This window comes from Pygoscelis adeliae, unplaced genomic scaffold (genome assembly GCF_000699105.1).
Source record: "Pygoscelis adeliae isolate BGI_AS28 unplaced genomic scaffold, ASM69910v1 Scaffold113, whole genome shotgun sequence".
Lineage (NCBI taxonomy): Eukaryota > Metazoa > Chordata > Aves > Sphenisciformes > Spheniscidae > Pygoscelis > Pygoscelis adeliae.
The window spans coordinates 12,117,051-12,138,851 of record NW_008825108.1 but is presented as its reverse complement, the minus strand read 5'-3'; the positions used below and the strand labels follow the sequence as shown (position 1 = coordinate 12,138,851).

The 21,801-nt window shown below is 42.2% G+C and overlaps 1 protein-coding gene across 1 annotated transcript in view; it reads right to left on the bottom strand.

Annotated features, from left to right (window-relative positions):
- SLC38A4 (solute carrier family 38, member 4) overlaps positions 1-8,210 on the bottom strand; it is a 17,964-nt gene extending 9,754 nt beyond the window's left edge. The window contains exons 1-8 of the mRNA XM_009327596.1: positions 8,028-8,210; positions 7,064-7,154; positions 5,677-5,792; positions 2,555-2,628; positions 2,334-2,426; positions 624-705; positions 446-528; positions 289-347 (exon numbers count right to left, since the gene is read on the bottom strand). Coding sequence (XP_009325871.1) covers positions 289-347; positions 446-528; positions 624-705; positions 2,334-2,426; positions 2,555-2,628; positions 5,677-5,792; positions 7,064-7,154; positions 8,028-8,146 — 717 coding nt within the window. The 5' untranslated portion in view covers positions 8,147-8,210. The remainder of the gene's footprint in view (positions 1-288; positions 348-445; positions 529-623; positions 706-2,333; positions 2,427-2,554; positions 2,629-5,676; positions 5,793-7,063; positions 7,155-8,027) is intronic.
- Between the last annotated feature and the right edge of the window lie 13,591 nt (positions 8,211-21,801).

Genomic DNA, 21,801 nt, shown 5'->3' with positions numbered 1-21,801 from the left:
GAAAGAGTGGGAGCAAGAAACTGAGTGCTATCACTTCTGCTTCTCCTGCAAATATTTGTTGTTACTCTGTCTCTGCTGTTGTCATGCTTTATTTTTTATTCTCAAATGTTGATCGTTAGACTGATCTTTTTTATTCTGGCTTTGTTCAGCAATAGGCTTGTTGATTTGATTCACTTGTAGGTGTTATTCTAACATCCACATTAAATTGTCATGGTAAGAAATATAACAGCGTTGCACAGTTTACAGACTCTGTATTTGTTTAGAGACAATATCCAAACAGTCACCTACCACACTGACAAAGAAAACCATACAGGTCAGTGAAAAACCACTCGTATAACCAAGATAACCTGTGAAGCAAGGAAAAAAAAATATACAGTTCAGCTACATATAAATTCACAGTCCTAATAGAAATAAGAAATGAGGTTAAGTAGGGCATTAATCTTACCTAAACTCTTTAGAAGGGAGAGGGGAAGAATAATCCCAACTGTTACGAGTATGACGAGGTAGTTCCCATTTAGGTACCATTCTCTAAAGAGGAGGAATAAAAAATAACAATCATCATTATCATTGACATCAAAGTGAAAAAAATTCATCTCAGGTTTAGGTTGGGCAAAGGTACCTACCCAGAACTCTCCTCAAGTTTCATAAATGCTCTGATCACTTCAGGAAGTTCATATTTAATAATAAAGAGGTAGCTTGACATTGCTGAAAAAAAAAGACAAACACTTTCAGAGAAAACAGTGTCGTTCCAACAAAAATAATTTGTTTTAAAAAAATTAATGCTGCATGAAAAACACATTGTTTTGGAAAACCAGTTTTTGCTAAAATAGAGAAATAAGTTTTGTTCAAATAACAGTGTGACTAAATAGATGGTATGTTCCCTTGATATTGTTATGAGCATGTCCTGAATGACATCTAGCATTCAGTGTTAGAATACAATACAGTTATTACTGAATTAACAACATGCTCAAATCACTGTTCTGATGAAATTCGCACTCTTAACTTTTCCTTTTGCTTTTCTATTGTAAACGTTGGTTTTCCAATGGACACCCTCCATCCACATTCTGTAGTAACTTTAGTTGTTACTGCCTCTAAATCTCTTCATCTACCTTATCCCCTCTATTTTAAGCTTCTTTCTTCCAAGAGTCTACTCCATATATATAAAAAAAGATATCAAGATATCAAATTATCAAGGTTCCTGATGGGAGGGTGGACCTCTATATATCTCACTTAAATGTACTGCCAGAAGGCATGCTTTTTTTCAGTTATTTTACGTTGGCCACAGAGAGGTCTCTGGAGACCTATGGATCAATCTAGACAAGAGGTTTAAAATCACTGGACTAGAGGAACAGCTATTCCTCTCTAACAAGGAAGCATACTTCCTTCCTGAATTCAACCACTTTTGATATCCAGGCTTGAGGAAGGAAAGGAAGACCATGGAATAGGATCTTTTATGAACAAAATCAAAAAGTCTCTTGCAGCAGAGAGATGTGAACCACCTCTGTCTGGGTTGCAAAGCTGTTGATGGAGATTTGCAAAACATACCAAGTTCCAAGAGAGAGATCACAAAAAAATCTACATATATTTAATTGACCAGTGATGCATTTAATTTATATTTCATCTACGTCTCCTTAAGAAATCTGGAAAAAATTACAATGGTGTTCTCCAGTCTCCTAAAAGGCTTCTCTCAGGGTAGTAAAAGGAAATAAGCATTGTGGCATGAAAGCAAGTCCTACCTCTACTGTTAACATTGGTAAGTAAACAGTCTCCTCTTCTGAGCGGATGGAGGTTACTTGATAGATATTTCACAGGAAGTATATGTGTGGATCAATACTTTCAACACTCACTCTTAAACACTCAACTTCTTGGAGAGATCACAACCCAACTGTCATCTCAAGGAGGGAATTCAGCTGGAAAATTAACTACTAAAGAGCTTTCTTTTATGGAGAAGTCAGAACCATGTGTTTTTCCTTTTAGGTGGGATTCATCCTTTCTAAGTTGAAGCAGATGGTGTCTAGTCTAAGCTGTACTCAATGAAGAGAAATGGCCAACTCCTCGAGGACAGTCAGCCAAGCCATTTTAGCCATCACTGAGGGCTCTTCACTGGTCATGGAGAGATCCCAGGCAACTAGCTTTCACTAGACACTGAAGTGTCAGGTAGCCAAAACAAGGCAAGATGAATTCCTCCTGCCCTTCCTTATTACAGTATAGTGTATACTGTACCTGGCTCATCTCTGATGCCTTTTAGCCCAACAGAGGAGCAAAATCACTTATGTTCTGTAGAAAAGCATCAGAAGTTAGAAAACGTTTTTCTAAAAACTTTTGCCCCTTACCTCCAATGTTCTGCATTGTAACTGAAATGAAAACACCACACTTCCCAGGCCAGCCAAATGCCTTTTCTCCCAGTTTTTCATATATTAATGATCCTGAAAAAAAAAACCAAAACAAAAAAGAAACATGGGCCACTGCATTGGACACACTTGATGAATTGCATTCCAAGGTAAAATACATGCATGCAGTAGGGACTCTGTCAGTCACAGCCTGATTCTCATACCTCCTTCTTTTGATATCTTCAGTAAGAGGTGGACCGAGTAGAGTGACAGTATTGCTACGCTGAGCAGCAGAACTCTGCAAGGCAAAACAGAAATCAGAATGCCAAGCAGGACACCAGAGACACTCAGTTAATTTGAATGTATGCTTGCTCATTCTTATGAAGTTCAATGTGTAGTTTTCAGCAAGTTTGTGCTTTGGACTCCTAGTGCTAAATGCAGACATAAGTGTCTGCAGCTTACTTGTGAGTGCAGTTGCACCTTATACACTCCAGAAGCCCCTCAAGGCTTGTTTAAGTCCAAGTAGGTGCCAATTTTGTGTTGTTCCACAAGGACAGAATCTTACATCTTAACAAGATCCTACTAAGGTAAACAGATTTCTATGCAACAGTCAGGTCTTTGGTGTCTTACCTGCTCATTGACCTCTCATTTTAATCTCTTGCCTTACTCAGGGCTATAAAAAAAAAAAACAACCAAACCATGATTGTGACAAATTCACTGCCAGCTCCTGGCTTGTCACTACTTTTGACTTCTGCCGTGTCATCGTGAAGTTGTGGAGTTTAGCTTGAGACGCTCACTTTACAAAGTACATTAGGAATCTTGCATAATGCTAAAGCACAGCGTGACATTGGAAAACCTGCTCTTGGAGCACTTGCAGCATACTCTTCTAGCCTAGTCTGCTTGAAGGTAACTGGTGCCTGAATTTGTTAATTCTGATTACTGCCCTGTTCCTTCCACACAACATTTGCATCCTATGTGATTTCAGCTATCTGCCTTTTGCGAACTGCTGGTGAAAAATGTACCTTTGTATGACATTTTCAGGGCACAACACCATGGGCAGCATATCTTACTACCATAACCGTCTTGTCATCAGCCTGCACAAGTGTTGGTGCAGAAGGGTATGCGATGATAACATGACAGAGCTGGGAAACACCGATGTGCCTTACTCAATGACTGAACAGGAGGTTGTGCCCACACCTTCCACTTCACTGAACACACGGTTTGGTATAGATATGGGAGACACTGACAGCTGAGTTCATGAATGAGTTACAGTCTAAGAGGAGACATAGGCCCTGGGGCCAGGTGATGGCCACCAGACCATCACTTTTCTCTCAAGTTTATTTGTCCAAGAGAGACAGACAGCACTACAGACTTCATGTAAGCAGGGTCACCTCTCATGCTGTGGGCTCCTGCAATATGGTAAAGGGGCATCATGTCTGAGCTTGCAGTGTATCCTGCCAAGATGGCATCCTTCTTGATCAGGGGCACCCATGCAGCTGCTATTCAGAGACATGGTCTCCGTGTCCTGACACATGAGGTGTGGTAAACCAAAACTATCCTGGTTGCACTTGCTAGGTCATGCCAGGCAGCAGAAGACGTGCTCTAGTGTGTGCTCCATGCCATTGAAAACCTTCCCTGTGGGAGAGGAGGATCTTATGGGAACTTCTGGAGAGCTGCTGAGTTTTAGGGGCCCTCCTTCTGCTTTCACCCTGTAGAACATCTTCCAGCACAAGAGCACTTGGGCAACATGAGAACAGTAAATTACAAAAATTTAGACGATGCTGGCAGCATCGTCTAAATTAGAATTAATATCCAGCAGTTTCCATTTAATGGATGGGATTTTTCTGTCCCGCTAACGCTAACATCACGATCTGTGAAAACAGAAGAATCTTTGGCAAGTGGATGCATGCCATGGGGGTAACAATATCCCCACACAGTTTTGTACTTTTAAATAAAACTCCTTCCTCTACCAGAAGGGAGAATGTTCTCATGCAGAAAGTATGGAAGTATGACAGAAAAGAAAATGAACTGTGGGGTGGAGACATCTTTTGTTTTTGCTGTATAATAGCCCATAGGGTTGCTTTAGCATTACTCCTTGCTTTAGCACTGCCAACAGAGCTAATGTCATTAGGCTCATGTCAAATTTTTTTAGCCACCTGTGTGAATGAACAGAGCCTTAAAAATAAAGATATTAGAAAGTTTTTTCATCTAGTGAGGCTTGATGTATCATAGTTTTCTTTCCATTGATAATTTATGGCCATACTAGTTAATAAAAGTGCCCAGAGAAAGTTGGAGAAAAAAAAAAGCCTACATTTTTCAGACTCTAATGCAGTCAATTTTAGAACCTGCAAATACTATATCTAAACCATTTGAGTGCAGGTGCTGGGAAGTACTTATCCAGGACAGAATTTGCATCTACAATTAATTTTCAGTTAAAAATTCTGCTGGCAAAACAGGAGGTGTTTCTTAGCAACTGGAAGCTGCATGTAGCATTTCAAATGCTGTTGCTGTCATAGTTACACAATCTCCAGAAGAAAGAAACCGTATAAAGATAGCCATGCAACCTGATTTAAAGGCTTGTTAGATTTCAGTAATGTAAAACAATGGCTCATTGTCATACAGTACTGTCATGCTTTATTCCAGCCTCATGGGGGATTAAAATTAAGGCTTCAGTTAAAATTAAAACTAGTTATTAAAAAAAGAAAACCAACTTTTTTTGTACAGTCTCTCTCATTTTACAAGGTTAGGCATAGATTAAAAAACTTCACGTGGCTATCTGTTACTGTCTATCAAAACTCATTTTGTATAGATACTGTATGTCAGCCACATACCATTGCTGTCATCTGTGCACATTGAGTACAAATAGACTTGAGGGAGCAACATTAAATCTGAATAAATCTGTGAATGCCTTTGCATTCAAAGCATGCTGCTATTTCAGACTTATATCGAATATTCTTCTTACATTTCTACATAGTGATTAGATAGTTGGGATGATGTAAATATATACTTTATGAGCGATTTATTTTCCTTGTTGAATTACCATACTGAACCAGCAAGATTGCTGTTGTTATTTTAGGATCAGTATACTGTTCTTCCCCTCTGGTTTTTGACTGCACAGTATCAATTCACAGTTGTGTTCCTGATACAAAACAGGGCTAAAATAAAAAAAAAGGTTTGTCAGCAATGGACGGTTCCTTGCGGTGCAGCTAAAATGTTTTCATTACAGATGATCTTACAAAACTTTTCAGCTAAAAAAACCCCATGTTTAACGTACCTCTCTAACCACAAAAGCTTTAGCTCCAGCTCACTGCTTATATTCTATTTGCTTTTCTTTCTATGTACTTACACGAAAAGGATAATTCCCGTGTTGGCCATGGCGTAGGAGAGCCCTAAGATGCCGCTGCCCATAATGGCATTGCTGAGGTTGAACGAGGACATTCCAAAGGAAGCTCTGCCCTGGTGCTGTTGGGAGCAAGAACAGAAAATGGCAATTAATTTGCATTTCACTGCACACAACAGACTAATTATCCATATTGCTGGTGTTCCTGGTATTGCTGTCTTCATCCTTAGAGGTGGAGCCTTGTCAAGGTTCCTGAGCACACAGGTGCTTGCCACTTTTACCCCCAAAGCCAGCTGTGCTGGTAGGCGTTTGCCTCTTCCCGCTCTCCCCTTGTCTCGGCAGGAAGGAGGGCTACATCCCCGACAAGCACCTGAGGTGACATAACCACAACTGGCTGTGTTGGCCAGCCTCTATAGAAATACATGATGTTATCTAACAGACTTCCCAATTATTGATTTAAAAAATTCAGATGATTTTTAAAAATTATTTCAACTGATTATTGACTTTTTCTCCAAGTAGGATGTGCTTCTTTCTTTGGGGAAGTAAAAGTGTGTCTGGGGGAGAAAAGAAGGAAGCGCTGTGTGGCTTGGGATGGAGGCAGGAGAGTGGGAGAGGACAAAGAACTAGGAGACAGGGGATGGTGTGCGAGGGAGTCATATCTGCCACAAAATGGAAAGGGAAAGGGGGGTATATGGCTTTTAATTTTAGCTTGCAATCACAAATAATATTTTTTGGTTTTATTTGAACAATCCTAATAAAACCTGTAACATGACCAACAAAACAATGCCTTTCTTTGCATCAGATTCAGGAAAACTTTGAATAAAGTTAAATCCTGAGCAGAGAGATACCCACCCACACACCCCAGGAACCGGTGCTGTGCTTCCATTTGTATGTGGAGTTGCCCAGAAGTCGTGCTGAGCGTGTAATGTTCAGCACTGTAAAGCCAAACATGAATGTCCCTTCTTTAAAGGGATGTGGATTCATTTACACTGGTGCTGGAAACAAACAATGCAACGACACGTGCACTAAGGCCCAGCTCTACCTGGATGTAGGAGTAACGAAGTTTCTCTGCACCAAATCTCCTGTCAGAAATATGGGTCCAGACTCACCCCTTGCTAAACATCTCGAGTGAGATGACAAGGGTGCTACTGAAGTCCAAGAACGATCTGAGGAATTTTTCTGATTAATTGTGAAGAAAAGACCCAGTTTTACTTGCAAGACAACAGAAAGGGTTTGCTGCACTAGCTGTTAGAAAATGTGTTTACTCTTCCAAAGCCAAGATTAGGCTGACCAAGCTCCAGAGTAACTTTGTTTACTGAAACTTTTGGAAAAAGATTCAGGTCAATAAGGTTTACTTTGCAATTAATTACCCTTAAAAATGAATAAAACTTACATATTCTTCATTATATTCTTCCAATTTCTTTTTACCCAGATATCCGTTTGTAAGGAACTTCTGACTTTCTGCATCATCGCTAGCAAATGGACTGAACACAAAGAAAAATAAGGAAATATTAGATAAGGCATATTATGTTCAAACAGTGCCTTTTGTCATTAGTGGAAACTTTCCTTTGACATTGCAATGAATATTTAAAAATCCTTCAGGAAAAAATCCTCTTTTCTCCTGTAAGATTCTCATGTCCAATGTCATGTTTAATAGATCTTTGCTTTGCCTTGGAATTTAGTTTTAAACCCAGTAATCTTCAAATTATATCTGATTGCAGATGTTGGAAAGTAACAATTCCTTACTGCCAGCAATGTGCTAAAGCTGAGCACGTACTTCACATCTGAGGAACAAAGTGCCTTGTAACTGCCCTGTTGGAGATACGTGCCGGGGGTGTTCAGCAAGCTGAGAGCTGGAGGCTGATGGCTGGTTTTGAGAGGTCTTTCTGAGGCCACTCAGGTGCTGGTGCTATGGTGCGTCCTGCTGGAGATGCCTGAGGGTGGGCTGTCCCCGTGGGAGCACTAAGCTGCTGCCCTCCATACCTTGCCCTGGAAAGCATTCCCCCTCTCAGCGTGCTCAGGTTGCCCTGAGAGCGTATTAATTTACATGTGTGCTGTCTAACTGGAGTGGTTGGAAATTGCCGAGAGGGTGCTCGGGGCTGGGAGCCTGCAGAGGTCACTCCAGGCGGTGGCCGGCAAGGGGGGACCCGGGCTGCCCCTGCTGTGCTGGGCACACCATCCTCCAGGGCGCAGAGCAGGGAGGGTCGGTGCTGGGGGAAAGCGCTAGCTAAACAATCACACTGATTTCAATGTGTTACCTAGGAAATGTTTTGAGTCCCAGATGCCATTAGTGAAGCTTGTTTTTTGATTACTGCTTTCTAGCCTTAACAGAACAGCCTTACCAATTAAATGCTTACCTCCTAATTGCAGCCTTTTCTGAATCAACCAGCTCCGTGTAGTTGTCTTCGAGGCTTTCCCCACTGTTGCTCTGATCATCAAGTTCGATGTTGACTTTTTGCAGCTCCATGCGATCCATTAGAGCGGTCAGCGCTTTCCAGCACACACACTCGCTTCTTCAGGGTAAACAGCACCGCGCCGTCTGCTTGCGGGTCCTCTCTACCATGCGGGGACTGCCAGAACACTCTGTTCTGCAAACAAAACACAACAGAACTCATTAGAGTTTTTCTCAAATTAGATAAACCAGTGTGAATCACTGGGTTTGTGTTTGTTCTTTGTAATAGCAATAAGACTTGCAGACTGGGAAAATTCTGGGCAAGCACAATGTCCCTTTATATGCCAGCGCTTGGCCCTTCTGTCTCCCTTCAAATGGTGAAGAGTGCAGGGGCCAACGGATGCACAGTGGATGTCCAGCATCTGGCAAAATTACAAAGCCAGCAGGAAATAATTTCTTGAACTGCTGCTTTTGAATTTCTAGGGGATGGTGATGCAGAAGTGCTTGGTGTTAGAAATGAAGGGAGTATATCGGGGTTTTCCTACCACTACTTCAAAACATGCATACTCTTAAGGGAAATGCTCAGTGTTTTGAATCATTTGTTGTAAGATTAATGTCATCACAGATTTAAATGTTTTGAAGATTTGTCCCTTTCACTGGGATCTGACAGAGGTGACCACCTCCGTATGATCACTTCTTCGATAATTAGGAGGTGCAATTCTGATATAGCAGTTTCTGGTTTTCAGTATATCTGTGTTTAATTCTTACTTGTCCCATGACTAGAAGCTCTGTCTCACACAGGATTATTACATGGATATGACTGACTATCTTTACCCTTGTTAGAAAAATCCCTGCCTTTTAAAAATCATATGAATAAATGCTCAACTCTCTATTTCTATATGGACCAAAGGAAACTGTACAAACCAAAGTTACAAAGAGGACTTCACCTCTGGGATTTCAGCAACTTTATGTTACAGTCTCATCTGCAGATACACATTTACATTCATTTGCTTATTCCCAAATGCAAGAGGAAAACACTGTGCAGGAAATGTTGCAGTTTTACAATACTTTTCCTTTCCCAAAGATATTCCTTGATGCATTTTATATTTCCATTTCACAGCTGAGGAGACAAAGGGGCACACCATTGAAGGGAGCAAGCACAGACCAGGTAGCACGTTGCTGGCACACCTGGAGCCGGAACTGCAGACTCCTGGCACTCTACCCGCTACCTTGCAGTCAGGCACACTGGCTGGATCCATTACATTTTCCTTAAATATCATGCTAAATGCAGCCCAGCACTGCGTAATAACAATATCAGAAAACTCTGCAACAAATGATTTCTATGTCTGGCTCTTTGTAACACTAAACCTGAAATTATTTAATAGCCTTTTTCCTGGTTTTGCATTTATGGATGTATAGGTCCTTGCTCAATGAGCAGACCTTCACTATCCTCTGCTACTGATCACGTGCTGTTCTTAAGAACGTTTACAAAGGTATTTGTAGTGGCAAAATGCTAGAGTGCATGTGCTTAAAATGTAAATGTAAACTTTAAATACCAATCCTGGAGGCTAAAACTGACCCCGGGCCAGAAATTAAAGTCAGCTTCCTTACTTCTTACTAAAAACATTCACCCAGACCAGACAACTGAAAAGGAAAAGCAATAACACAGTGCATTAGGAAATTTCCTACCAGAGACAGCGTCTGTGTTTACTCCTTTCTGCTGCCGCGCGGGGAGTGTGCGTGAGGGGACGAGTGACTCGGGCATCAGGGCAGAGCTGCCGGCACTCGCATTCCAGTGGCCGGGGGGTTCTGCCCGCTCGGGATATGAATAACTCCGGGAGACAAAAAAATAATAACACCCCCCCCCCAACAGAGCCCTCCCAACTGTGGTTTCATTCACAGAGCCGTCTTCAAAAGCAGACGCTGCCCTGTCTGAGAAACAAAGTCCTTCCAATTCCTGATGCTTATTTTTAATCTGTGGTGTAAAAGTCAGGCAGACAAATCTGACTGTACTTAGCCCTGTTCTGGTAAACGGTAAAATCTCCCCTGTGCGCACTGCCTAACGCTTGACGGAGAAACATCCTTCCCAGAAGTGGCAGTCCAAAAAATACAGGTCTTCAAACAGTTGGGAAACAGAGGAAAAGTAAGCAAAAAAGTTGCCAGGAGTTAAGTTACACAGAGATTAGGCTGAGGAGGAAAGTCTGTGCAGCACAGTAAACACAATTTGAAAGGGGAGCAAAAATTGACTGGAAATACATGTTACAGCATAAGAATCATCTGGACATTGTCCTGTCAAACATTACAGAAGTAATCTGATTTATGGGCATCATCTCAAGAGGCTGTGAAATTACTGCATAAAGCAGTGATTTTTTTTTTTTTTTTTTTTTTAATCTGTGAATTCCTAAAAGTCTTCTGGTGAAGTTGCAAAGCCTCAGGTGGCAAAATTAAATCTGTTGAGAACCTGGTTTCTTGCAGTTGTCACTTTTTAGGGAACGGTTGGTAGAGCTCAAGGTGTCTGCAAACCACGAGCTGAAAGCCATTGGCACAGATATGGGCAGGATGAGACCCATGAAACAGGCTTGGTATTAGATTTGAATCCTGCAAACACTAATAACTGTAATTACAAGCAATGGTGCCTTTGAACTTCAGCAGAACTTGGCAGGCCTGGTCCTTTATTTGGTGGAAATCCATATCTTCAGGTTCTTAACGCTGCAGGTACTGAAGATTTTGGAAGGATGTTGAGGTACTGGTAGCTTGTCCTCCTCATGAGTAACATAGAAGGGACAGGCCTGCCACCCCTTCACCTGAGGAGGAAATGGGGTACTGCGCCTCTTGAGTCTGCTTGACCTGCAAGATATCATTTAGGAAAAGGGGGACGCACCAGCTGGCTCTGTTTAAGATAAAATGCTGGCTACAGCTGCATGCTGTACCATGCCCAAGCCCGCTGCCAGGGCTGGTAGGTGGGTGCACAGTTGCACCCCTGCAGGGGTTCGTGCTGGCTGGACTGCTGCTCCTGGGTAATGGCCAGGCACCAGGGCAGTGATGGCATGACAGAACATGGCCACCAAGGTCGGACAGGCCTGGGCCCTGCCAGAAGCTTAGCACACGATATTGGAGGAGAAACACCGAAGTTCATCTGCTTTAGCTTCCCTGGGATTTAATGCTTTCTGCTTCAGAGTTCTGAATTTGGTGCCTAAAACCTGTTTTAGGCATCCAAACCCATTGTGACTTGCCTGGTTTCCTTCCCCTACAGAGGAGTTTTGTAAGTTTGGAAGTAACCAAAAAGCTCTCCACTTCTTTTTCCTTCCCTTTAGTTAAAATCAATACATTTTTGCCTTATGGTTACATACAAGAAAAATTTCTTAGCTCTACAGTGTTCCTTAAACTTGGCTTCAATATGGTGATGGTTTTGCTGCCTCCTGTGGCATTTGGCTGAACAGAAAAGATTTTTCTTAAAGTATGGCATTAAAATGTAAATACTGGTTGCAAAAGAGATTCATCTATTATTAGAGGGAAGTTATTTATCCCTAGAAAACTATTTTTCTCTTCAAGTATAGGGTACTGTTTGCATCATTTATTAAATAACGGTTTTCAGCAACGATTCAGAAAACGATGACATTTTTGGCATCTGATTTCACAATGTTATTGATTTCTGTCCAGTCTGCAGTTAGGACATTAAAAGAATGGACAGCCATCGGGCAAATAATGCCAGGTCACAGATATGTCTACCATTTTCATGGGTTTTGCAGTATCAAGATTTGTAAGCTCCGCTGTAGTATCTGATTTAGCAGATTTTGCCAGATTCTTCATCTTCATGACAGTGACTTTATAATATTATTGTCTGTGCAGCTATTTCAAAATGAAATAAGTGTTGTCACTGTGAAATAAACAATTAAAATGCAAAGCCTGCTTTCACAAATTCATTTATTTACAGAAATGTTAGCCAAATAAATCAAGAGCCTTGAAAATGATTCTCAGAAGTTAGTCAAGGGCTGCAAAGGAAAGCAAGCATTGATTTCTTAATTGCCTGGTCAATTTTAGACACCTTTTGCTGCTTCTCTGGTTGCTTAGGTTTTTATTTGCTGTACAAAAAAAAGACTAAATTTCATTCCTGAAGAAATACCAAAGATATTTGCCAATATAAATTATCATGTCAGTAAATCTTAAGGACCCCATCCTTCACATTGCACTTATATTTACAAATTAATTACATTTCTAATTCTCGATTTTTAAAGATGTGACCAGTGTCTAACATACATTGATCAAACATTGCAAAGAGAAAAATTTTAGGTTTACCTCTGAGCCAGGCAGGTTCTCTTGCTCGCTTGCTAAGCAGGTTATATCTTTTAGGAATTGCACCTGTAATGAAAAGTTTGCTCATGTGCAACCTAGAGCAGTTGGACAGTGATTTAAAGACAAATGGGAGTGTATCAGATGAACCAATCAACAGCTGCTACACCCCAACAACTCCCTTTGATAAACTTGCGTCAGCTCTTTTTAAAAAAAAGGGGAAAAAAAAAAGAAGAAAGGTAAATCAGTTTATTGGAGCACACTGAGGGCAAACATCTCAGTTACCGGAGCTATTTGCTCTCTGAGCTTAGCACTATTACAAAATGCATATCCGCTGAATGCTTCACCCAGGCTTGATCATGCTTTCATTTGATAGTCTTGATTTTTGAATGATGCATGTGCATTAAACTTGCAGTAGCACAATAGTAATAAGCCTGGAAAATAGGATCTGGGAGAATTAACTAAGGGCTCCCACACTGCTCTTATCTCTGTGACTACAGAGCTACATCTTGCAATTGCAGTGAGGTGTGCGCAGCGGGACTTGGTCGGAAGTGTGTGCTTTCAAATAGGCTGGTTGACCTGTGCCTTAGTTTCCCAGTTGAAATATTTACTGTAATTGCAATTGTGGAGGTCTATGTCAAGTGACAAATGTTATTCATTTAACGGCAGCGTAGACCTGTGGAGAAGTATTTAATTACCTGTGATGTGCCTGTAATACTGTAGAATTTACAACCTTTTATCCAATTACATAATGACCATAGTTAAAAAAAAAACAAACAACCCTCCAGCCCTCCCTCCCGTGTAGGCTTTGTGATTAAAGACCTCAGACTGGCCTGACTGCAAAGGCAGGAAGGCAAGTGAGGGGATGTAATTTTTAATTCTTAGAGTTTCCTGTGGAGCACTTCAGACTGCTTTAGCTCAGGCTGGGTGACAACCTGTGGGAACCCAACCCCGCTCTGCCGTGAGCAGGGCTTCTGCCTGCTTGCTGCCAGCACAGGCTGTGGTGTGCCGTTTCATGGTTGCCCCCCTCCAAAAAAATCCTAGTTCCAATATAGACTCAGACAAATAGTTTAACAAAAATAAGCTCTGTCTCCCTCAGTTCTGCATTCCCATGGAAATGCGACTGATCATAAGGCCCGTCATGCCATACGATGCCAAAAGTAGAACAATCCAAAGATTAAGAGGTGCAAGGTTCGGAGCTAGAGGTCCTATCTTGCTCTGAACCTACCTCATAATTGGAAAATTGAACAAATTTTTGGGCTTAAACTGGTTGAAGGGACTTTGAGTCTGAAAGCTGCCCATATTTTCCATTGCATCAGCTGGTCTAATGAGGGAAACAGGCTCTCCCTCTAAAGCATACGACAAAGAATAGGTGTCCTTAATGAATTAAAGCAGTTCTCAGCTGCGGTTTGGCACCAAACTGTTCTATGCCACTGCTAGTGTGAGAGGAGCAGAGCTGCAGGAAAGGCTGGGGAAGGCAGTCCTGCTCCGTTTGCGCCTGTTTGCTTTGCACTCTTGACAGGACTGTGGGTATAGGCAGTTTCCTCGTCGCGCTGTTGTTCATGTGGATGTCTCATGTAACAACAGGGGAGAGAAAAACATTTCTTTAAACAAATGAAAATAAGATTGTAAACCATAAAGCAAACAGCAGGGAGATTTGGGGACAGATGTAGTAACAAATCAGCAACAGCTGTGAAAATTACTTCTGATACATTTTTTGAACCTGATTAAAAAAATAATAATCAAGACTAGAGTTCATTTCCTTTTCAAATACCACAGATATCAATGTCTATGTCTGATACCCATTGAGCCTAAGCAGCGTGGCACAATTCTCTCTGTAGCCACATCAGGGTACTTGGGTGGGTCTTTCCTCAGTGCATGGAGGGATGGAGTCGTCAGGACCGATGGTGCTCAGCAGTGCCCCTGCCCCATGTTGTGGTTTAACCCCAGTCGGCAACCAAGCATCACACAGCCGCTCACTCACCCTCCCTCCCTCCCCCCGGTAGGATGGGGGAGAGAATTGGAAGAGCAAAAGTGAGAAAACTCATGAGTTGAGATAAGAACAGTTTAATAATTGAAATAATCATAGTAATAATCATAGTAATAGTAGTAGTAATAGTAGTAATAGTAGTAGTAATAATAATAGCAGTAGTAATAGTAGTAGTAATAGTAGTAATAATAATAATAATAATAAGAATGTATTGAAAAGGAAAACAACAACAGAGAGAGAGAGGAACAAAACCCAGGATAAACAAGTGATGCAACTGCTCACCACCCGCTGACCGACATCCAGCTGGTCCCTAAGCAGTGATCACTGCCCCCCCGGGCAACTCCCCCTAGTTTATATACAGAGCATGATGTCATATGGTATGGAATATCCCTTTGACCAGTTTGGGTCAGCTCTCCTGGCTGTGCTCCCTCCCAGCTCTTGTGCACCTCCTCGCTGGCAGAGTATGGGAAGCTGAAAAGTCCTTGACTTAGTATAAACACTGCTTAGCAACAACTAAAACATCAGTGTGTTACCACATTATTCTCACACTAAATCCAAAACAGCACTATGCTAGCCACTAGGATGAAAATTAACAACTAAAACATCGGTGTGTTATCACATTATTCTCATGCTAAATCCAAAACACAGCACTATACCAGCTACTAGGATGAAAATTAACTCTATCCCAGCTGAAATCAGGACACCCCAGCACCTGATGCCCCAAAGATGCCAGGCAGCATAAGGTATACGGGCAGGTGGGGCTGGCAGAAACCATCCACATGCTTACAGGCAATTTTGTCTGCAGAGGAGGAGCCAGCTGTATTAACATGGGGTTTCTTGACACTGATAGTTCTTTCTGCCTATCCCTAACTAGAAAAGCACTGCCTAATTTCACCAGGAAAGACTTCTCTCAGCAGAGCAAATGTCAGTGTCCAGTCTTCAGACTGAAGGGAGGCACACTGTAACCCTAGGACTGCAGAGCCCTTTCTATCTTGTCTTCAGCTTGGCTGTATTTGATTTCACTGTTTCTAAAGAAAACTTTGCATTTGCTAGGATTACTTGAGATTGTGCATGAGTTTAAAGATGAGAGAAATTTCCAGATGTGGCAGATGTGAGGACTGAGGGCACATTTCCTGCACAGAGAAGGCCTCCCCTGAGCAATCTTCTATAGCTAGAAGGGTGTTTCCAGAGCAGAGGTTTTCAGCAAGGAGTGGAGCTAGCGGTGGTGGCAGCAGTGCCATTAGATAGGGCTCAGTGGTCCCTGCGCTCCAGGCACAACCTCCCACATTCTCCCACATCAGCAGGTCCCATTTTCTGAACACTAGAATGCTCTTTAGGGAGCAAAACCTACCAGATACTGCGCAAAGCCCTTGTCTGAGACAAACAGTAACCAAGATCTGGTCTGGCTGCGTGAACTGGAGGTGCTGGCCCAGAGCATGGTACTTCAGGTCCCCTAAACATGGGGAGCACTGGGGCACTGATGGGGGAAGTCCAGTGCGCTCTGTGGCCTACCTCTGCCCCAGCTGCTGTCCCACACACTTGGGCTGCAGCGGTCAGCCTTGGGGATTTGGTCTTAGGCAAAACAGGTCAGGGCTGCGCTGCTGTCCCTGTAGCTGCTTACTTTGCTATGCCTGGAGTCTATGTCAGCAACAAGGCTTTATAGGGTAAAATAAGGTTGGTACTGAAGGTGCAGGAGATGCTTTTTACCAAAATGCTAAGCACATTTTTTTCTGCATTTTGGCTTTGTTTTTTAGAATGTGAGGTTGTGTTAAATGTTTCATTAACATTTTCCTGTTTTCTACGAACAGGAAATCCCACTCTCACCTATAAACTAAAAAGAAAATAATGGTAATATACCTGTTTTGAAGTAACTGCTCATCTCTGACTCATACTACCTTCCTCTTGGTACAAGAGCCTTATGTCTGTCTGTGTTTGCTTCTTGCTCAAATACTATCTTCTGAAGTAGGAGATTTTGTTGGAGCTCTGAGTTTAGTTTTCACTCTGTACTCATCGTCATTGTCACTGAGGCAGGCAGTCTGTAGAGGAAAGCAAAGTGTATTTTTCTATTTTGTTGTGGCTATCTGCTCTTCACCAATACACAAGAAGACAAAGTAATCTTGGTGATGATAAACCAGCTGCATTCAAAACACCTGTCCCTACACACACATCTATACACAGGTCCAAATCCACTTTGAAAGGGTTAGAATGCTTTTTGCAGGGATCATTTCAGTATTAGCTGACTCTTGCTATGCTTTATCCTTAGAAATACGCATTAAAAAAATTTTTTTTTTCACAGTTTTTTAGAAGTGTAAGGCCAAGAGGGGTAATGTCATCTCCTGCATCTTAAACACCCTGAATTCTCACCCAGATCCTGCAAATCCAAGGAGCCACATGATTTCAGCTGGACTAAAGCATTTGGATTTTCAGAATAGAAAAAGTTGGGAAGGCAGGGCTCATTTAAGCTGGCAGAGGGGAAGCTGGAAGGGGGGGGGGGGGGCATGAGAGCAAGCTATAGCTACTTGAAGGTTAGTTACAAAGACGACAGAGCCAGACTCTTCTCAGTGGTGCCAGACAGCCCAGATGTGGGGCAGGAGCCACATACCAGAGTGTGGGAGGTTCAGGCTGGACATTAGGAGAATGGTAGTGCAACTCAGGAACATGTTGCTCAGGGAGGCTGCAAAGTCATCGTCCTTTGAAGGTTTTTGAGACTTTGCAAGGTAAAAGTCTGAGCTGACCTGGTGTTCATGGCAGCCCTGCTTTGTGGAGGTGGCTGGACCAGCTGCCCTCCACAGGTCCCTTCCAACCAGTGTTCTGATGAGTCTGTGAAACTGTTTAGTGCCACAAGCAGGAACACAAAGATATTAAAGCTGCCTTCAAAAGTACTCACCAGGAATGCGATTAGGTGAGACATGGCCAGACGTTAGGCAAACAACACACCATGCATCAGAAGCAAGCTAAAAAAAAGACGTAGTGACGAATTCAATAGTCCATTGACTTCTTGAGGAGATTTGCTGGAGAAAGAGCAGCAGGTTTTGGCTTAAGAAATCTTTTTGCCTTCACACATACACTGTAAATACCCACCTACCGCTACCCACAAAAGAGCTCAAAATGCTCTTTTAAAATATTAATATTCACAAATTTTGCAAAACAAAGCTGAGGATAGTTGGTAAACATATTAAATTCTCTGTAGCAGAATAACTGGTATGTTCTGAAAAAAGGCTGCAACATCCTGTTTTTCCTTTCCAAAATCACAATTTCTTCTTATCCCCAAGTTTATTCCAGTCTCTCTGGCAATAATGAGCTTCACAAGGCAAGTATGAAAAGCTGCATTTACAGCTGGCTACAGTGAACTGAGGAAGAGCTAAAATAGAATATTAAATAAAACTCAAGTGATTCATTTTAAGAAATAGGATTCCTTATAATAAACACAAGTTTCAGAATCATGGCTATAATTCACAATATATTAATTGCTTTACTACTGTGCTTTTTGACTTAGTGTGCTTATAATATTAAGTATGACTACAGATGGCACAGGATATTTTCTTTGCAACACTACCACATCTCCCTATTGTAATGATTCCTGCCAGTGCAGAGTATTTATTGTTGCCCAATATTTTTAAGGAGAAGGGAAAGACAGAGAGTTTCAGGTTCATAACATCTAACAAAAGGCATTTCACTGCAATGACTAAGAAAGGAGATGATTTGCCTTAGGGTCTGTATAATCGCAATGGAAGGAGACAGGAACATCTCAGAAAATGATTCAGACCACCTAGAAGGGGCTTGTGGTCACCAGCCAGCTTCTTTAATACACTTCAGTCAGGTGCTTAAAGGTTGATGGTATGAGTCTGGGCTTTGGGAAGGGTATATGTGTTATTTATATTATTTAGAAGAAGGACTTACCATGCAAAATTCGTTTTGCCTTCTTCCTATTTGAATGATGTCAGGAACGGACAAAACCATCCTCTCTTGACTTTTACCCCAGGTCTTCTGTTTTTCCTCACCCTCACATAAAAAAGATTACTTCAGTGGTGCCAATCTACCCTCCATTGTTTTCAGAACAGGTTTGGGAATATCTTGCACTGTCAGGACAATAATTCCTGGCTTCAAGCCGTGACTGAGAAAAGGCAGGGGCTACCTGGAGGTTTTCACTGCAAGCCTGAGTCTATTGTTTGCTCTGAAAGTGTCCACCTGTGCTAGAAAGAATGTATTGTCCATGGTCTGCATGGAACGAGACTGAGCAGACAAAGCTGCAGGGCAGAGGAATGATGAATTCACTAGGTAGTGAATAGCCACTGCTGGATAACGTGCAATATAATACCATGGTTTTATATGCTTTTAAATATAATAGCTCACTGAGGAATATTGAGGTGTTAGATCACTTTAGCCTAGCCCCTTTCCATACTGATGTATATAAGAAGTCTTAACATCCCTGATTGTTTGGAGCTATGTATTGCAATTTTATTGCAAATTGCAATGTATTGCTCTTTACACTGTGCCATTTGCTAAGTGTAGAGAACTGCCCTTTCAGGTGACTAACAGAATGCCTGTGCTTTCTCACAGCTGCTGCCATGTTCTGCCCAAACGTGAGCTAGTGATTTCAGGCTCTCAAATGTACCACTGGTTTGACACCTGTGACTTGGGCAGTGAGTAGTGCTGAGACTCAGTGGTCCTGGGAGCATCCAGAGCTGCATGTTAGGCATGTCTTTGGGACCTCTGCTTCTTTTAAGATCTTGAAAACTTGCAGACCCAGATCTATTGGGTGAAAAGGAGTTAAACCTAGTTTGATATTTTGGTCTCCATCCTCATTTGAGAAGGCTAATTTTTGCAGCAGCTGCAATGACCGCTGCATCCTGAGCAGTTCGTCAGAAGCAGCCCAGCTCAGATCCAACCTGCCAGAACATTTCATCCAGGTGGTCCCCCTCTCTGCTGCCACCTCTCGTGGAGGCCCTTCAGATGTGAGGAGGGAAAGGGTGACAGCAGGATTTTTTTTTAGGGAAAGGTTGCCAGCAGGATTACTCCCTAGGCTAGCCTGCTTGTGGCTCCCTCTTCCCCGGGGCCCAATGCCTGTCCTATTGCATGACCAGATGGACACCGTGGTACGTGTCCACGGTTACCTACCATGAGATAAATACACTTCCAGTCACACAAGTTGGGGAGAGCTCACCCTTCATCATTTAATAGGGAACACATACATATGTTTTTGTTCATGTCTAGTCAACAAGAGAAGCCTATATTTGTTTAGTAGTGTACAGCTCTCAAATGCCTCCATACGTGCTGGCATGACATTCTGGGATGGAAGAGCTGGCCACCACTACTCCTCACCTTGGGGTCACAGAGTGAAGGCCTGGAAGAACTCTCATGAAACCATCTGGATTGTATTAGCTAAAGTGCAGCTAGCAGGTCAGGGGCAGGGAAGAGATTATTCTCCTCTATCAGGCACTTTTGAGTTTTACACACACACCTTGCTCCCCTGGCAAGAAAGAGTACAGCAAGATTGTGGTGGAGTGCAAGGCATACAAAGAGAGGTTGAGGGAGCTCAGCTTGGTCAGCCTGCAGAAAAGAAAGCTAAGGAGAGATACTATTACTGTCTACAACGACCTAATGGGGATATGGAGAAGAGCCAGGCTCTCCTTGGAGGCAGAGAGGCACTGAACACAGTTGACCCACAGTAGGGTTATCAACAGCTGGGTCCTTCCTGACTAAGACCACAAGCATAGTTGTAGCTCCCATGGTGAGCTAAGGAAAAGAAGCGGGCAAGGGGATAGGGCACCACTTTTATCAGACCATTGACCTAGCTGGAAAAAGTGGACAAGCTCTTCCTAATATGCATTTGTCTAGTCTGTCCTTGACTGTGTTTGTGTTAACCACAGAGTTGTGTGGTTTCAGTTGTTGTCACATTAGGAGTCAAGAAGTTTTTATAAAACATGAAAAAAGCCACTGATAACTTAGTTTCACCAGTAACACTTAGGGTCCTGTGACTACATTTCTGTTTATAAAAATAACAACATGTTCATATAAACTAGATGCGATTAAAATCAGCCTGTGAAAACAATCATATTTCCCTTTCATTAGCAGACTCTGTGGGAGAGCGATACTGTTTTTTGTGCTGTCTGAGCAGCGTATAATACTTTGCAGCACTTAACAACACTACTTAGACCCTGAGAGCAGAGTCAGCTCTTTAGAAGGAATCAGAATGAGGTACGACTCTTAAAAAGGTTTATATTTACATGAGGGGAAAAGCATGCCTTCAGAGACCTATGGGTGTTGACAGCTTACAAGGATTTCCCATTTATTAAAATGAATGAAAAAGAGGTGAAACCAATACGTTCCTGGTCTGGTAGAGTGTGAGCCCGTTACTCTCTTGTGGCAGTGAGAGGGAGATGCTGTACACCTAGTCCTGATCTCCCCAGATGCCTTGCAGTTAGTCCAGGGCATAAAATGGAATTCCTGGCTCTGTTGCAGACTTTTTCTGCCATCTTGAACACACCTCTAAGGCAACGTTTGTGGAGAGCTTAGGGACCAGAGTGGCAGTCAGAGCTCACACCAATGTGTTAGGCACTGACACTTTCCCTGGGGAGGTCCCCAAGGTGCACACAGCCCTGTCTGGCGCAGCCACCTCCTGGGCAGGGCTGAGCAGCTCAGGACCTGGGCAACTCAGGTTCTACAAAGTCAAAGTTTCTTCACTGTTCAGTCTGCACAATCTGTTCGAAATACACCAAACACACATTTACTGGTATGAGACGTGGCAACCTAACAAAGCTTCAGTTTGCTGCTGCACTCCTAAGGGTTCCATGGTTTGGACTGACTTTGAGCATGGGAAGTGTCAGTGCATGTTTGCCCAAAATACACCTTGTAGACAAACTCACAGCAGCTCAGAATAAGATGTCCCAATGTTCCTTAATGGATCTAATCCACTCTCTGCTCCCTCGTCCTCCATCTGCAAAACTGGGGATGTAGTACATCCCTGTTTCACTTGGACATCACAGGGATAAGTATATTTAAGGCTAAGCAACAAAGGAGCATGTAGGCCCTCAAGGAAAACTGGCTGCCATTTATCAGCTAGTTAATGAATTAATAATATAGTAAAGCCACATAAAAAAAGACAAGATGCAAAAAGGGTTAAAAAAAGATCAAAACCATACTCTATGTGAAACATTCTTGTTCTTACTTTTTTCTGTTGAAACTTCATATCTAGAAAAGTTTTGTCTCTGTCAGTTCCACATACTTCTCTTGATAGTGTTCCTCACCCCATGGTAGTGACTTTTTGTAATGCTTTATTAGTTTCTAAAAAAAATAAAAAAATCACCAGATGACTTATAACACTGATTCATGTTATTGTTATTACTCATTATTATAATTTGTCATATGAGACAATGCCTGGCTGTGCATTTTTCCTCTTTTAAAAGAGAAATCTGGCTCAGCTTTGAAGGCTCCAAATTCTGTTTATTACACTAGCTGA